The sequence below is a fragment of the Lupinus angustifolius genome, chromosome LG04 (assembly GCF_001865875.1).
Source record: "Lupinus angustifolius cultivar Tanjil chromosome LG04, LupAngTanjil_v1.0, whole genome shotgun sequence".
Lineage (NCBI taxonomy): Eukaryota > Viridiplantae > Streptophyta > Magnoliopsida > Fabales > Fabaceae > Lupinus > Lupinus angustifolius.
The window spans coordinates 18,418,359-18,437,253 of NC_032012.1; the positions used below are offsets into that span (position 1 = coordinate 18,418,359).

At 33.1% G+C, this 18,895-nt stretch overlaps 1 protein-coding gene and 1 pseudogene across 5 annotated transcripts; both read left to right on the forward strand.

Annotated features, from left to right (window-relative positions):
- Positions 1,261 to 8,867, forward strand: LOC109346077 (3-phosphoinositide-dependent protein kinase 2-like). Of its 5 annotated transcripts, none has more exons than XM_019585444.1 (12): positions 1,261 to 1,775; positions 3,108 to 3,288; positions 3,457 to 3,509; positions 4,387 to 4,488; positions 4,564 to 4,672; positions 4,758 to 4,836; positions 5,080 to 5,245; positions 5,531 to 5,665; positions 5,790 to 5,947; positions 6,628 to 6,850; positions 7,756 to 7,835; positions 8,559 to 8,867. In XM_019585444.1, exons 1-12 carry the CDS (start codon positions 1,593 to 1,595, stop codon positions 8,605 to 8,607), a joined length of 1,518 nt encoding a protein of 505 aa, XP_019440989.1. In that variant the 5' UTR covers positions 1,261 to 1,592; the 3' UTR covers positions 8,608 to 8,867. The 5 variants fall into 5 exon arrangements, 4 of the variants coding, with proteins under 4 accessions (XP_019440989.1, XP_019440990.1, XP_019440988.1 ...); XR_002107472.1 differs by lacking the exon at positions 8,559 to 8,867 and adding an exon at positions 7,991 to 8,172 and having other exon boundaries at positions 1,262 to 1,775; positions 7,756 to 7,892; XM_019585445.1 differs by having other exon boundaries at positions 1,262 to 1,775; positions 8,568 to 8,867.
- Positions 13,221 to 18,165, forward strand: LOC109346079 (annotated as a pseudogene).

Sequence of the window (18,895 nt, forward strand, 5' to 3'; positions counted from 1 at the left end):
ATCCCGGTCTTATATGTGTATGAATTGAAAACTTTGCTGTTAGCCACAAAGTACTATTATGTTTTTTTTGGTTATAGTACTCTGATATTTTTTACTAAATGTGCTTTATATCAAAAGTGGCATTAATAAAAATATTTAACGAATATAAACATGATTAACTTTAAGCGATTGAAATTGAAAGTGAATTTACGGCAACTTGACTTATAAAATTAAATGAAAACTTTTAGTTTGGAATAGGAACAATACACTGACAGTGTAAAGATTTATACACATGCATTTTGTTATCCACTATTTATTTGTATTACCTTTTCTGAAAAGTCAACAATAATTAAAAATCAATGGTGATAATAAAATGACAATGTATAAAACTCATATACTATCAGTACATACATATTTTTCTCTTATACTATTGCACTATCTAATCCAATATTCAGTAATACCGTTGGAAGCATCCAATTCAGTGCTGGATTGAAGTCATTGAACCGTTCAGCTGAAATTAAAGTTAGTGTCCCATTCTTATGGGAGCACATCTAGTGTTTCTATAATACATTATTTTATATACAATTGTTTATTATTATAATTGAAAAATATATTTAAATTAAAAATTTAATAATTAAATATTTTTTATTAATTAAAAATAATAATACATAAATGTTTAAGGAGAGAAGATGGGAGCATATCTGTTGTACCACTTCATGTGACACTACTTGTGATTGGTTGTAAAAAATGCATTTAAGTTAAAAAAGTAATGATGAAGTTTCTGACCAATCATAAATAATGGCACATGAAGTGACACACTTTTATGGGACAACAGATGTTCACTCAAAGAATATGTTCACCCATTGTTGTCGGATAACACATCTGCTGTTCCACACTTTGTGTCACTCCATGTACTATAGACTTTAGATTTATGATTGGTCAAAAAAATATTTAATAATTAAATTTAAACTTAAATATATTTTTTCTGACCAATCATATAGTCTGCTATATACTCTAAACTATTCTTATCGATTTCCAAACATTAAACAAGAGGGTAACACAAAAAATCATGAAATAGCTCAAAAGCTTGTACTTTTTAGCATTATTATAAAATATTGTCTGTGAAAATTTATAGACAAATATAACAATTATCATTCATTTTATATAATAACATGAATGAAATGATAATTTGATAATATATAAAACTTATTCCTGTTAATCTATACATTTCCCCATTGTTTTTTTCTATTATTATTTATGCAACACAATACCCCTCCCTATGAAAGCTGTTTTTCAATTCCTGATTTAGCATAATAGCCACAAACAGAGAGAGAGAACAAAAAAAAAACATGTAAGAATGATTCACTCCAATCCATCATCACCATCATTCTTTCTCCATGTGATGTACCACCTTTTATCCTCTTCTTCCTCCCCAATTCAATCACCCATACCATAAAGTTTATTACTTTCACATTGTAATCACATAATTCCCTTTACCCTTTTCCTTTTCAGCCAAAAGGGTATCCTGGGTTTCATCTCTTTTTGACCCTACCAACCTCTATTCTCTAGAGAGAGAAAGTGGTGCCAAAGTTTGGTTTTTTTGTTGTTGAGAAATGTTGGAGATGGAGAAGGATTTTGATTCCAAGTTGAAGATTCAGGGGGATTCATCTTCCAATGGTGGTGGTGGTGGGAATATACAGAGATCAAAGAGCTTTGCTTTTAGAGCTCCTCAGGAGAATTACTCTATTCAGGACTTTGAATTGGGCAAGATCTATGGTGTTGGCTCTTATTCTAAGGTTTGATATCATACATGTAATTGTTATTTTGGTTGCAGTTGATTTGCTCTTTATTTTTATCTGTTTTATTATTCAATGCTTTGAATTTGATGTAAGCATGAATCATATTGATGATGTTGGCATTTTAGTTTTGTTATATAAGACATGTAATCTATTCAGATTTCTTCATTGATGGTTACCAGCTTGATAATTTTTGATGTGTGAATATGAGTGTTGTGAAGTAGACATCATTTGGAAATATTGTCACCTTGTTTCTTTATATTGTTGTATGAAAGACCATATGATACCTTTTTTGGGGAGGGGACATTGTGATTTTTAAGGAACATTCTTCTTTATATTTTGACACATAGTTACATAATTCTCCCATTTACTATATGTACCGTATACCAAATTCGGCGTACCACGTACCAGACTCGTCATAAAGAAGGTCTCATAACTATGCTGTGACATCGACAATTGCTTAAAAAACTGTTATTAAGACTGCATGCGCCTCCGTCCCTTCTCATCCTGTCTACTGGGGGGAAAACATAAAATAAACAACTCTGGATTGTTTCTTGATTAACATAATAAATGAAGCCTCAAGATTACTTTTGAAGTAATTATTAAATAAGTTGCAGAACTGGAAGAAAAGCAGTTGTAGGCCTTAGAAAATGAGGTGAACCGAAACAATGAATCTTTCACATAAAAGGTTCTGTTTTTCTTACTTTTGAGGAATTTCGTCCCGCACGTGCTTGCCTTAAGCCCACACTTATTTAAACTGCATTGGATGTTTCATCTTACTGAAAAAATACGTCTTTTTTTATAAACACTTTTCTATGCTTCTACTTCTCAACAATTTTTTTACCCTTTTCTGTTGGCTTCTTTTGGCTTACTGTTGCAATTTCTAAATTGCATCAACAGTTCTAGTTTTCTGAGTAAAAATTGTCTTATTGTTTCAACTCTTTGGGACACTTGATCTCTAGAGTTTGGCTATATAATCTGCACAGAATATAGGGTTTCCAATTTTTTCACTGTCAAAGGAAAGTGTCATAACTTGTAGGTAGATCTGACTATCTCTTTTGCCTCTGTTTCTCTAGCTTTTCTTCTTGTAATCCCCCTGTCTGCTGTCATGCTCGATGTATGATTTGTTCTCCTTCTTTGTCGAACAATTTTGGCTGCATGTGCACAACAATCCTGATGTTTGAAGGAAATATTCCTTGTAGTTTTATAATTTATACTATTTCAAGTTTTCAACACAATTTTCTTTCAGTAATGTGCTGGTCAGTTGTTTCAGAGTTTGAGTGGATTTACTTTCTACCTAATTATCAATCAATATCTTTCTTATATTTTCAGGTAGTGAGGGCAAAGAAAAAGGACACAGGAGCAGTGTATGCTTTGAAGATTATGGACAAAAAATTTATTACTAAAGAGAATAAAACTGCTTATGTGAAGTTGGAACGCATAGTGCTTGATCAATTGGATCATCCTGGAATTGTGCAGCTATATTTCACATTTCAAGACACGTTTTCTCTGTGTAAGTATGTTCCTGGGTGTATTTTCCTATATAATTGCTTATCCTATGGCTTACTCCTTTTTGGTGTGGTTTCTTATGAGTTTTCTTTTCACTCTCATTGTTTTCCAAAATGCTCTATCTTATTTGACATTTGTATCTCTTTCTTCTATTCCTATTATGTTGGAGAAGACATGGCACTTGAATCATGTGAAGGTGGAGAACTTTTTGATCAAATAACCAGGGTAAGCTAACATAAAACTTCAAGGCATGTGATCCATATATATTCGAGTGCAACTAATTTCCTTCGAAAATTGTTCTTTAGCATGTGCTGACAGTGTCTTAGCCCATCAGGACCCAGATTTTTCCCTTACGTCATGTCTTGGTCTTACTATAGAACAATAAAACCTGGGTCTTGATGGGCTAAGACATTGTCTTAGTCTTACCCAGGTTTTGAAGGGTCAAATAGTCTTACTCTAATTTGAGTTTATATATTAGTATCGTCATACTAATTTACCCTTCAAAACCTGGGTAAGACTAAGACAATGTCTTAGCCCATCAGTGACTATAGAACAACAAATGAGGTAAATTAGCCTATAAATGAAGGGTAAATTAAATTAGCATGTGCTGACAGTGTATTAGCCCATCAGGACCCAAGTTTTGTCCCATGGCACTTGATTCTCTCTTTGCAGAAATAATTCGAATTTGATTTCAATCTTCTATCATTCGTTTTTTAATCTCCAATCCTTGTTCAGTTTGGTATCTTCAATCTTCTATAAAAGTGTAAATATTTGACTAAAATTGAGGACTCTGTAGAGTGTGTATTTGTCTTCATCCTTGTAAATCCTGCCCCAAAATCCGTTGACACAAATTTATGTTATTGTTTTTTAAACAATATAATAACAAACTTTATCGCATTGTTTTAGGACTGTCCTCTTTGAGTCATTCAAAGTAATTAAGGTTTGCATCCAAATGGGTGGGACACCAACAATGGCCACTTTAGAGAAATATTTTTATTTTTAATATTGTTTGGAATTTATAGTTGTTAACATGTAGGATAGTATCTTTATGCTGGTTACTGCATGATATCTACTAGCCAGCTTTCTGATTTCTTATGTGCAGAAAAGTCGTCTAACAGAAGCTGAGGCACGATTCTATGCAGCTGAAGTTGTGGATGCTCTTGAATACATACATCATTTGGGATTAATACATCGGGATATAAAGGTAGTTCTGCAGCATGGTTATACTGCACCTTTGTCATATATGGTCATCTGTGAATATTAAAATTCTTAAATGCAGCCAGAGAACTTATTACTTACAGCTGAAGGACATATCAAAATAGCCGATTTTGGGAGTGTGAAGCCTATGCAGGATAGCCAAATCACTGTCCTTCCAAATGCAGCATCAGGTAAAACAGTAGCAATGAGGAAGCTCTCTGTTATGTTCACAATTATTCATATATATTGTTTTTATTCTTTTCTTTTTGTTCCTAGATGATAAAGCCTGCACATTTGTGGGAACCGCTGCTTATGTCCCTCCAGAGGTTCTTAATTCTTCTCCAGCAACTTTTGGGTAGGGACTGCATTATCATAGATGAGTTTTATGTTGTTTTGATAATATTGTTTCTTATGCATGCTTTCCATGTATGTCGATTGTTTTACCTTAATTCATTTTTTTCCTTCCTAAATCATGGATTATTCTTGACGGCTAAGACGTCAAAAGTTTGTCATGCAAAGTTTTTTTATTGCTTTTGTTCCATGCTAGCTCCCCAGTTAAAAACCATTCTTGTTTACTTCCTTTGATATGTTACCACAGAAATGACCTCTGGGCACTTGGATGCACATTGTTTCAAATGCTTTCTGGAACATCCCCTTTTAAAGATGCAAGTGAATGGCTTATTTTCCAAAGAATTATAGCAAGGGAAATTCGATTTCCAGATTACCTTTCTGACGAAGCAAGAGACCTCATCGACCGGCTATTGGTTAGTATTTTATTCCTGTACATGCAGAAATCCTAGCATCCCTTATGTTGTCTCCGAAGTTTTCTACATATTTACACTTTTAACAAAGTATACACTTCCTATTTTTGCAACCATTGATACTCTTTAAATTAATAAACACATAAAATTCGTTGTAGTATAATTCATCCTTGAATGTACATGTTAGCATGTCACAATTTGTTTTTAACATGCTTTAAAATTGCAATTTTATGGGTTATTAACTTGTGAAGTTATAATTCTAAATTGCTATGCAATTATGAGATGCAGGATTCTGACCCCAGCAGAAGACTAGGTGCAGGATCTGGTGGTTATGATGCTTTGAAACGGCATCCATTTTTCAAGGGGATTGACTGGAATAACTTAAGGGCACAAACTCCGCCAAAACTTGCTCTGGAGCCGGGGGTTTGACTACTATTTCTTTGCTCTTCGAATGTTATTTATCGAGAATGAGGAGATGGATCTTCATTTCTTCTTTGTTTATTGATGAACATGACATTTCTAACTGTCATCTAATTTTTACTTTTAGACTCCTTCACCAGAGCGTGATGATGGTCAGGAGTCATCGTGGAATCCCTCTCACACAGGGGACAGTTATGCTAGACAACCTGATGGTGCTACATCATCTTCTGAGGAGACTGGGCACATAACCAGGCTAGCTTCAATTGATTCATTTGATTCAAAATGGTATGCACAAGCCTTCCTGTTTGTTTGTGTGTTTTTGCATCCAATCATATTTCAGTGACAAGAAATTCATGTGTGATGTTTCAACCGTTAGAGACTATTAGCGCTCTGTTGTTCATGTCACATTAAAAGACTCAAATGTTAACATATTTCTCAAATAAAAGAATGTTCAGAATGTGTCCAAAGGAGATTGCTTGAAGCACTATCCTTTGCATCTTAATTATTTCACTTGGTTTTCATGCTTTCAAAGCTTTCAGCATCAAACGGAATATGATATGTTTTTTGGGGTTCATAAAACTATATCCTTATTTTATCCAAATAATAATCATAACAATAGAACTCATCTATCAACAACAACAACCAAACCTTAGTCCTACTAGACGGGGTCAGAATATCTCATTCGTCAAATTATTTTAATACATACATGTCCATCTATATTCCCTTATGATGTCTCCCTATTAGTATTTAATCAGATTGCATCATTTTACCATCAATCCCACTTTTTAAAGATTTATAAAAATTCAGTCCTATCCACATGCAGAGAGCTAATGTGAGTTAAAACTAAAAATAAATTATTAGAAAGAATTTAAAATTAAAAATGCTCCTGTGCACTGTTTACCTTGAAAAACTCTTCTTTGCCTGGCTTGTCAAATTTCAACTAAAACATTATGTCCATTTGACAGGCAACAATTTTTGGATCCTGGGGAATCTATTCTTATGATCTCTACAGTGAAGAAATTTCGGAAACTAACAAGCAAGAAGGTGCAGCTCCTCCTTACCAACAAACCGAAGTTATTCTATGTGGATCCGTCAAAGCTAACTGGGAAGGGAGATATAATATGGTCTGACAATTCAAATGATTTAAGCATCCAAGTGACTAGTCCCTCACATTTCAAGATTTGCACAGTAAGCTGTCTCTTCTTTATAAGATCTTGTTATACAATTAGTGTTATTTATAAATATAAAGATCAGTATGAGGGCTTAAAATTGTAGTCCAAGGTGTTCATGCTAATAGTTGAAACATCAAAATCGTGTAGAAGTATAGCTTGTAGCTTAATGTTATTCCAAGATATGCAGAGCTGGAATTTGGTTTAGTCTCATTGAATGTAGTTTGCTATTAGTTTTTATATAGAACATAATATAGGCGTGTATCCGATTTGCTATTTTATCAAATGACCATAATATGATGTCAATCAAATTTTTCGTATGTATTTCTTAATACTTGAAAGATGGTGAGTTTGAATTGTTGTTTAGTGATCATGAGGTCACGATTCAGATCCTAAAATAGCCTCTCCACTTGTGGGGTAAAGTTGCATACATCTACACTCCCCAAACCTCACTAAGTGGGAGCCTCATGGACTGATCTACCCATTTTTATTTCTTAATGATTGAAATAACATGACCTAAGGTCCATGGTTGTCCAACTCTTGACTGTCTTGAGTTAGTTCTTAAACTCCTACGGGTTTACGACCTTAGGATACAAAAAATGAGTGAATTCATATATAACATCTCTTTATGTCACTAATGAATGTGCTAGTTAACTATGTTTGGTGACCAAGTATATTTTTTAAATGGTATTTCTAAAGTATGTAATGTAAACTGTTGTGACTTGCGAGTTTACAATCAAGTTTATGATTCGAGTCGAGTAGGGTTTACCTAATTTCTTTATTTTGACACCCTTGCTAAGAGCTACGGTATGATTTCCCTTAATTTGTAATGTTGGTTCCCTCTTTTCATATTAATTTTACATCTTAATTCTATTTTTTATTGTTGAAATTTCCTTCACATTTTGTCGTAATGTCATGATGCAGCCTAAAAAGGTAATGTCCTTTGAGGATGCAAAGCAAAGAGCATGGCAGTGGAAAAAGGCAATTGAAGGGCTTCAAAACAGGTGAGTCCATGTGGTTGGAGAACATATTCTTTTACCTTTCTTCACATTTTTCACCAAAAAAGGAAACAATACTTTTTTTTGTATAACCAAGAGTATCCCCTCACCCTGTGGGTAAGACACTAATCCCTTTCGGGTGTATGATTGTCGCTCCCAAGAAGAAAGGGAGACAACACTTTACTTCCCAACAATTCATTATTCATTAAAAAGTGATTTTTTTAGAGTTGGAAGATTGTAGCAATTTTGTTATCATAGTGCATGAAACATTGAACTAATTAGCTTTTTTGTTGCTTTAGCCCATGGTTAGAAGGTGAAACCATCCTAAATATTCAAAATGAAAGGATGGTTTGGCCGTTGGGAATCAGATCTATTTCATTTTGCTAAAGATCATATACTTTATTTATCATGTTATATCATCACAAAGAAATATTCATCAATATTGTAAACTATAACAACAACAACCAAGTCTTTATCCCGTTTGGTGGGGTCAACTACATGGATCGAATGACATCATAATGTTCGATCATAAATCATGTTCTTTGACAAAGCATTGAGCTCTAAGTCTTTCTTTATCAATAAGGCAAACCATTTCATCAAAAATATTCTAAGTTATCTTCAAAAAAAAGTTTATACTACAACATTTGAAAACTAAATTTTCTACAATAAATCTCTTTTCACTCTAATACAAATTACAGCAAAATTTCATGTTTCCTGTAATGACTTAAGAACTGGCAGGGAAAATTTGAAAAAAGGTGTTTCACTTCAGCAACAGTAGACCAATATTCTCATGGAGCTAATGCTTGAAAGTGAAAGATGCCACTGCTATGGAACATATATGTTATCATCCACTAACTTGGGAAGGGACTCTTGGCACATTGCTCATCCAGTACAACTGCACAATTGAATATTTGTAACTAGTAAAGCATCATACATGCAACAATATCAAAAGTATCATTGTCAAAATGAAGTTTTACACCATAAGTTAAAATATTAATCTTTTGTCTAAAGTTGAAATTCTCTACCCTCATCTTGTAATTAGAATATTTGAAGTCCAACAATTTAGAGAACACTTGCCTATTTACATCATATGCAATTTGTTAAATAATTTTTTTCATATATTCTATATATGCATGCAAGTAATGAATGAAAGTTGAAGTGAAAATCTCAATCTAGTGGAAGATTTCCTTCCTGGTGAGATCACCAAAAGCAAACACAAGAGCATAAGCTCCTCCAATAACAGCTACGGTGGCTCCAGCATTATAAACTCTCGGTACAATTTTGGTTATTTTCGTGATACCATCTGAGTAACTCTCAAAACCTTAACATATTGATTATACTTTGATGTTTTGGATAATTGTGGGTATTTATGGTTAATAAAATCATAAGTGTAATCGTGATACAATTTTGATAATTCCTAAAACTTTGATATATTGGTGGATCATGAGTGAAAACCTTGGGGGTGAACTACATAATAACAATTTTAAAACATTCTTGAAGAAGAGTAATTCTAAAAAGCTTTAACTTCCTTTTGTTACATTCTTAATTCTTGAATTGTAAACCCCACCAAATAAATTCTATTTTACTATCAACTATCTATATATTAAATTTGAGATCTCATTAATGAATCAAAGTGATTCTAGAAGTTTTCCACCAGATCAAATTAATATTAAAAACTATTATTTACCTCGCCCGATACTTTTAAACCTATTTAATTTGGTACCTCATTCACTAACGGATGTTGATTCAAGTGGTATATGTTTGATTTTCCTTTAGCAAGATCTCGGGTTTGAGTCTTGTGGATGGAAAAAAATACTCGCTGAGAGAGTTAGCCTCACATACCTATGGATATTCCCAGTTCGGATAAGATTGCCTTTTTATTTAAATTATTTTATATGTAATGGATAAATTCATTGAAGTAAGGCTTATCTTTTATTTTATACTAAATCTAAGAATATATATTGTTACATAAGCTTGCAATAATTCTAAATGACAGGAAATAATATTTACTGATTGAGTCACGATCAGGTCGTTTTCTTTAAAACTTTTCGTGGCACTGTCCAAAATGTGCAAGTAGACTATGAAAGTGCAAAGTATAACACTATTAGATTGTCTATGTTTTAATGAAGACAATGATTTAGTGAAAGCTTAAAGATAACTCAACAAATCAACATGTTGTGGACTCAAGGGTTTCATATCTAGACTAAGTTCCTTAAAATAGTCATTTTTAGAGTCTTAGATGTGTGCCTTAGATATTGAGTCTAGGTTAGGTAAACCTAGATGCAATTCTCACAAGCCTTAAAAACAATTAATTCATTTACATGAGACATAACATCTAGATTATTATATGTTCATGCATTAACCATACATGTTACCTATGCATCTTAGGCATAATATATTGGTAAAACATGTATAGTTCATGAGCATAACATATAAGTAGTTTATCATTTAATCATCTAGCTGAAAAATATGTCAGTTAATCGATTAAGGAATGTGTTAATTGATTAACGAACATTCGGTTTTAATAGATAACTGAAAACCTGAAAACAATTATGCTCAACAGTTCGTTAATCAATTAAAAGGGCACTTAATCGATTAACTGGTCTCAGAAAGGTTTTCTATATAAACTATGTTTTTAGGTCAAGCATCGTACATCATATCATTCATTTTTAGAATTGTTATTGCATATTTTTCATGCTTAACTGTGTCATATAGGTAGAGTGAAATGCATTGTGAGATAGTGAGAGTTAGTATTATGCTTAGGGTTTAATTGTTATTTAATTGCATGTGGTTAATGTGTTAAACTTTGCTATCTTTTCTTGCATGATTCTTGCATTTCTTTAGAATAATTTTAGGATAGAAATTCTATGTTTCTGCATATTAATGAACTCATACATATTCATGTTAACTTGTGAGTTTTGTATAGAGTTTTTAGTTGAGTTTCAATTGTAATATTTTGAGCTACATTGTGTTTTATAATACTTTGTTTTTGTACTGTTTTTGTGTTGTAATAAGGGAAGTCGTCTCTTGGTATCTTACCATCTAAGAGATTCAGTGAGTCTTCACCAAGACTTAGAGGTCTTGAGTTTAGAACGTTTTCTTGGTTGGGGCTAGATCATAAGAAAGGTTTTCTTAGGCGATAAGGATAGTCAAACCATGAAAGTGGGTTATTGGATTCAAGAAGGGAGCGTCTAAGTGTTTGTATTGGAAGTTTGCATGTAACAATAAATTCGTTTCAATATTAGTGAAGAAAATCTCCCGAGATCAGAAGGGGATGTCTGGATGTAGTTTGCAAATGGACCCGCAAACGAACCGGGATAAAATTCCTTGTTGCAAATATTTTGTATCCCTAATCTCTTTACGTTTCAAGTTGTATTATTGCCTATTTTTAGCTGATATTGTGGATACTGTAAATTTGCTATATCAAGTTTAATTCTGTTCAAATATATGTACGTTATCTATTTTTAATATCGGTGAGTGGTTGTGCAATAGCCATTCTGCAACTTGTTGTTTTCTGTGAGTTAATCGATTAAGACAGGGTGTTAATCGATTACCTGGAGCTTTTTCCAGAATAAGGATTCAGTGCGAAAAGCGGTAATTGGTAATCGCGATACCTATTCAACCTCCTTTTAGGTGTGTTTTATTCATTGAAGTCAACATTGTTAAACTCAAAGATCATTTTTGCGTTAAGGTCATAAAACATGTATGCCTTGCTATTTATATCATACTCAATGAATACATATTTATAGGCTATGTGAGTTTAACTCTCTAGGGGAATACCATCATAAATGATTTCATGAGCAATTATCTGTATCTCATTGGACTGAGATTCTACTGATTTATCATCAGTCATCTGAACTTGAGATAGCGGCTAACAACATACATTTTGGTTCCAACTTTTTGAGTATCATATTTTTTCAAGTGCATACCAAATTAATTTGGCAAACTTTTATGAACTGTAGTAATCATAGATATTATCTCACAACCCGTTCAGAATGAAATTCTTACAAAAGTAATCATTTTCATTCTAGAGAGCTATATCAATAGCTAGTTTATTCTTTTTCACCTTTTTCCGGCAACACTTGGACATCGATTTTCATAACTTGTGCAACTTTTCTCATAATGAGGAAAAATTCCATCTAATATTGTCACCATTTGAAATTTGTCCTATCAAACTGAAATGATTTGTTGATGTCATAATTGTTCGGTCCAATAATATTATCTATGAATGTCATTGCAGTAGAAACGTCTTAATATTGTTGTTACAATAGCTTGCAACAATTCTAAATGACATGAAATAATACTTAGTGATTGAGTCACGACAAAATCGCTCTCTTTAAGACATTTTGTGGCATTGTTCAAAATGTGCAAACAAACTATCAATCACGTCGTCCCCATACTAAAATAACTCAAATCTCTGTTAAGAAATTCTTAATGCACTGTAAGAACCGATCTCAAATACACTCACCACTTTATGTCAATTCTTTTTCCACAATTTGATTATTAGTAGTCCTTGAAATGCCCACAATATTGCTACTCGTGTCAATTCTTTTCCCTAAATCTAACTATTAGTGTCATAGAAAGAAAGTGAGGGAAGTTTGTTGGAAATGCATCAGCGGAAAATACGTGGGAGAAAGAAAAAGTTGAATGCAAACTGTCTTCACTATTCTTATTTAAATATTTGTTAGATTCAACGTGGCAAAGATAAAACTTTAAAAACTGTCTTCACTGTATACATTTTTCTAAAATATATTTAAAATTGAATAAAATAATAAAAATTCTACTATCACCCAGTTCTCCACTTATTCAAATCATAATAGTAACACTTTTATATATATACAAATGTATTAAAGCCATGTAGAAATAATAAAAAAGTAATATTATATTTAAAATGGTACAACATCCAAATAAATAAACAAAATTTACCAATTATGTACTATCAGTGTAAAGATATATATAAGATTAATATATCATCAACTGTTCATTTTTTTTTTAAATCAATAAGGATAAATGATGAATAATACATTAACATTATTTTTTTGGATATATTAGTTTAATGTAATTTCATACCCCCCTTACATACCCCATTTTCTATAAACTCAACATTGTCAGGGCAAAAATGTCATAAACTGCACACAGCAACGACTTTATCCGCGCAATCTTTAACGAATATTCCACAGGGTTGACATTCTTTTCTCTCATCATTAGATTTTATTTTCTTTTTCACTTTTTCTTCCTCTATATATATTAGCACCCTCATAACAAAAACATCAACATCAGAAGTTCAAAGCACAACACACAAAAAGCATAGACATTTATGTTTTATTCCTAAGGTTGTACTTTGTGTTTCATTAAAAGAAAACTACAAATAATAAACAAGCCAAAGCTTCTTTCTGTGTAACTCTTCGAATCTCTTTTTCTCGGATATTTGTATATCAAATTGGTGAAGAAAATCCAATTGAGCGATCTCATAGGTGCTGATTTTTGGCACCCCGATTGAAAAAAGAAGCAAACTTTGGATCGTGTTTTATAATTTGTGATGGATAACGGTGAAGGGTCACCGCAGGGTCCAGTTACTTGCGGGTCATGGATTCGGAGGCCTGAAAACCTTAATCTTGTTGTGCTTGGAAGGTCTAGGCGTGGTAGTTCTTGTCCTTCTCTGTTGCAGATTTTCTCTTTTGATCCCAAGACCACTTCTTTATCCACCTCTCCTATGGTATTGCTTTGAAGTTTGAATATTTGTATCTGTATGTGTAGATGTATGTATAGAGTGGCGTATTTGAAACATGGTTTTGTTTTGTGGATACCCTTTTTGTTTTTAGCTGAGAAACTTTGGTTTTTTAGTATTTGAGACTTTGAGTGTGATTGAGTGTATGTTAAGGGATATATCTGGAACATGGATCTGTTTTGTGCATACCCTTTTGAGTGTGAGTGAGTGAGTGAGTATGTGTGTGTTAAGCGACAATTTCAAACCTGAATTGTTTTGTGCATTCCTTTTGGTTTTACTTGAGAAACTGTTATTTTGTGTGTGTCTGTGTGTTGAGGGACATATTTGAAAACTGAATCTGTTTTTTGTGTGTTTAGCTGAGAAACTGCTTTCCCCCGAAGCGGATGATTGGGGGAAGTAGATATTATGCACAAATTGTGTTTTGCAGAAGTGTTTTGAGTTTAGTTTCTAAGTTGCTGAATGGAGGTGAAGTTTGTTGGGGATTTTTGGTTTCATTGAACTTGTTTGATTGTTCTTTCAGACCACTTTTGTGTTAGAAGCGGAGGAAGGTGACCCTGTTGCTATTGCAATGCACCCTAATGGGGATGATTTTGTGTGTTCTCTCAGCAATGGTAGCTGCAAGTAAACTTCTTTTCAAACAGCTTTGTGGTTGAAATTTTGTTTCTTCTATCTGAATTTGCCCACTGAAAAGTACTATGTTAATTTGTCTGTGTTGCATTTTCGAAATCAACAATTACCACCACTTTCAGTAATCTCATAATTAGAAGCCTAATATTTAATCTTCCATTAAATAGTTGAATGATAAAAACACACCGGAGGCGCAGTTTTACCACATATTTTCTGACACATGTTCCTATTTCCAGGGAACTAAGGGACTGTATGATATAAAAGTTATAAACTTATAGCTGTTTCTTAAGTGTAGCTAGTTGATATTTTCCTTGAGTCATCCTTGTCCCCTTCCTCGATTTCTGGTTTGAACAGATATAGATTGACATATTTCTTTGTGCTCTTGCAGAGCGTTTGAGGTGTGTGGTCATGAAACAAAAACAAAGCTGCTGGCCAAGGAGTTGCCCTCCCTACAGGGTATTGGTGCTCAAAAATGTATTACTTTTAGTGTTGATGGAGCTAAATTTGCTGCTGGTGGGCTGGTGTGTCACTCTCGAATCCAACCGATTGCTTTTATTTGCTGTAGCCATTTCAGTTTTCCTTTTGAGAGTCTGATCCTGTATTTTTAATTTCTATTCTTAACAACTTCAGGATGGGCATCTCAGAATTGTGGAGTGGCCTAGCTTGCGCAAGATTTTGGATGAACCAAGAGCACACAAATCTGTCCGGGATATCGATTTTAGGTAGGAATAGTAATAAGTCTATTTGGATCCTGTTAATAGTTGCATTAATCCATGCAGCAAGTAGAATTGCAATTTATACTTCATAGAGTTAGTAACTGGAGTAATCTTATTTGGATTCTTACAGCCAGATATTATATTTTTACTTTGCATGTTTGTGCCTGCAATATTTTAACTGCATAGATATGTTTTTAGACAATAAAGTATGGTTACATATTTCACAGGTTATTGGACGCGTTTAATAGTCTGGTTTCCGTCTCTTCCCTTTAAATATGAGACATCATGTTGTTTTTTCTTTTATAAGAAAAGGATGGAAGACTATTGTTAGCTTATTAGTATAAATGTCAGAACAAAATGAAGTGTTCTGTTCTTTCTCTTTAGTTCCACCCTTTTAGTTGAACCAAAATGCCCCCACCTTGAAACCTCATGTCCCGTCCATTCTATTTACAAAGCATGCCAAACATAGAACAAAACTCATATGTTATGTTCTGACATTCTGTCCCGTTCTGACACGTCTATCAACTGTTACGTTTATGTTAATTGATTTTGTGCCTGTGTGCCACTTTAATTTGAAGAGAAAAAATATTTTCATATTTTAAAATTGCTTGTTGTACTATGATTCAAAAGATATCTGAAACTTTGATGGCATTAATACTTAATATATTGTCCTTCATTTTGTATCATTTTTCAGTCTGGACTCGGAATTTCTAGCATCAACGTCTACTGATGGTTCAGCAAGAATCTGGAAGATTGAAGATGGTGTTCCTTTGACTACTCTGGCTCACAAACCGGTATTATGCATTTGATTTAAGAATCTTTGGTGAGATGTGTGTGAAGTTACTTGTACTAGTTGATCTGAAGTTTTTATTTTGTCTCGGCAGGATGAAAAGATTGAATTATGTCGGTTTTCTAAGGATGGAACCAAACCATTTTTTATTTTGCTCTGTTCAAGAAGGTAGAGTATCTTGTTTGAAGTATATATTAATAATTTATATGCATTCTTCTATTCTCTTTTGATCAAGTATGTGTAGCCTTTATTTTAGATAGTTCTATCTTTGGCCAGGTGACAATTCTCTTACCGGAGTTTGGGACATACGCACATGGAACAAAATTGGGCATAAGAGGCTGATTAGAAAGTCTGCTTCAGTAATGTCCATTAGCCATGATGGAAAATACCTTTCTCTGTAAGAACTACAGTTACCTTCTGACTTTTGTTGCTAACTGTGTGGGCTTATGCGTGATCAACATCAAGTCATTATTCTTCTTTTATCGATTCGATTTCCAATATTTATATAGATAATTTTCTATGAGTATCATGCGCAGGCCTTACATCTTTAGCAAGTCAATGATTTAGAATTTCTGCTTTTTTTCTTTGCCACAATACTTGTAAGTTATAACCGTCCCCTGGAGTAAACGAACCTCTCTATCTGGATTAGGCTAAAACTTCGATGGAATATTGGAAAAGATTGAAAATAAGCTGACAAGCCATTGATTTAATGAATACTCAGAAGTTCAATTATGTATTTTTTTAAATGTAAATTTGCTTACTCATTTGGGTCATAAAGTGATAAAACTACTATTTAAGCATTATCTTCTGCCTAATTGCTAAGTTTTTTGGTTTGTGTTCTTTCCCTTTTTTGAAATTCTTATTGTTCCACCTTGTCATGTTCGTTTCTAGTGTTTTGTCTGACCCAAGTAGCTTTCGAGTCCAGATCATTTGTAGTTTTGTACTACTTTCCTGTGCCACCAATCATGTTTAACCACTTCAATTAAAATGACACATCACTATTTGTTAGCAACCTAACACCGCCAGTTCAAATTAACATCATAAACTATATTTGTGGAATATGTGGTAATAACTTGTGATGTGATTTGCACTTTGCTTGCGTGCCGCGTTACAATCTGTGATGTATGTCTCTAGCATTCCCTTAGCTCATCATACTTCTGTGATTTTAGGGGGAGCAAAGATGGAGACATATGTGTAGTTGAAGTAAAGAAAATGCAGATTCACCATTACAGCAAGAGATTACACCTGGGTACAAATATTGCATCGCTTGAGTTCTGTCCAAGCGAAAGGTAAATTCTCTATGCACACTATTCGTTAATTTCACACCTCTATGATGATGATTCATGAACCTGAAGTTGGCCGTAAGCTATTCATTTCAACATTTGAGCATGCATTGGATCTCAAATTTATGTACACTTTGGTTAGAATGGCTGAAACATTCTATTGTGCTTGCAAAACAAATATCTGGAAGCTAAAGTGAATATGTTAAACACCAAAAATGGAAGATGGTTACATAAATAAGTGATTTGCAATAATATCTTACAATTCCCCTATGAACGTGATTTACATCAGCAATGTGTTCTTACTATCAGATCACTGGCCCGATAAATTTGCATGTTTTAAAATTGAAACTTAAGTGTCAAGGAACTAATCTGACCTAAAAATGTAAGCAGTTAATAAAGGCCTAACAATATTCTTTTATTTATAAACTATAACAGACTCCCTCACATTCACTTTTCGGCTTAAAAACTATGGTCAGAAGCCTGATATCATACCTCGAAAAAATTCATCCTCGTGACCTGGATGTCATGTATTCAAATCTTGAAAATAGTCTTTTTGCTAACAAATATAAGATTGTATATATACCCTCTTTAGACCCCACTAGTTACAAGTCTCGTGCGTCCTTTTTATTTGCCCAATAAACTCATGTTATTGTTTCTTTGCAGGGTTGTACTTACAACCTCAGTAGAATGGGGAGCACAGGTCACTAAACTGAATGTACCTAAAGATTGGAAAGGTTCACTCTCTCACCTTCAGTCTTAGGCCATAGAACAATGTTTATTCAATTTGACATTTTAATTTCCTATCCAACATGCAGAGTGGCAGATATACTTGGTGCTATTAGGACTATTTTTAGCATCAGCTGTTGCATTTTACATATTCTTTGAGAACTCTGATTCATTCTGGAACTTTCCAATGGTAAAACACCAATGAGCAACACCAAAGTTTAATCCAATACTGAGAGATGCAAAGTCTTATGATGATCAAAATAGTTGGGGACCAGTAGATATGTGACAAGCATTAACATTCTTTATTTCAATGCTGTTGAAAGTAACATCAGTAATTGAAAGGTGGTATCAGCATTCATATCAAGACTTGTAGGTTAAGGCAGTTGATTGGTATTACACACCCATTTATAGTGTTAAGGGTATGGGTATGTTTTTTCATCCATGATTTACATTTCTTATAGAAGGTGTGTTTGTGATCGGTTTGGGTCGATTTTTGTCATAAATTTTATTGTAAATTCTAGTGTTAGATCGCTATTATTTAATTTTATTGCATCTCCTAGGTAGTTAATGGGTATCTTAATTCTTCATCACAATGACTTGAATTAAAAAATGAGAAAAAATATACACTAATACTGAAAGTTTTTTACATTATTATTATATTATCTACCATTCATTTTTCAATAATTATTAATTAAAAAAGTAATCTAAATATTATATATAAAAAATTAGATTATCAATACATAGATATTACACTCTTAAGAAATATGGAATCATATTAAACATGTCAAAATACATGAGTCCGATTGGACCGGCCAAACAGTCCAAAAATTAATAAGACAAGGGCACTTTATTCTAAAACCACTTTTTAATTCGGATGAGCAGGGCCATTTAATTTTTTATTTCCGATTTACACAAAAAGACATAATTCACACCCAAAAATATATATGCATTAAGTCATTTTCCTTCATGTGTTTTTGGTAAGTGAAAAAAGCCACTTTCTTTTATGTGCCGTTACACAATAAATTCTTTCTTCTTTTTCCCTTTTCCAACTCCCCATTCTCACCTTCTCTTTTCCAACTCCCTTCCCTCACTTTAGGAGTTAACTTGGTCTTTTATAAAAGCATGTTATTATATATGTTTTTATTATTAGTTGAAAATATATTTAAGTTAAAAGTATAATAATTAAATATTTTTTA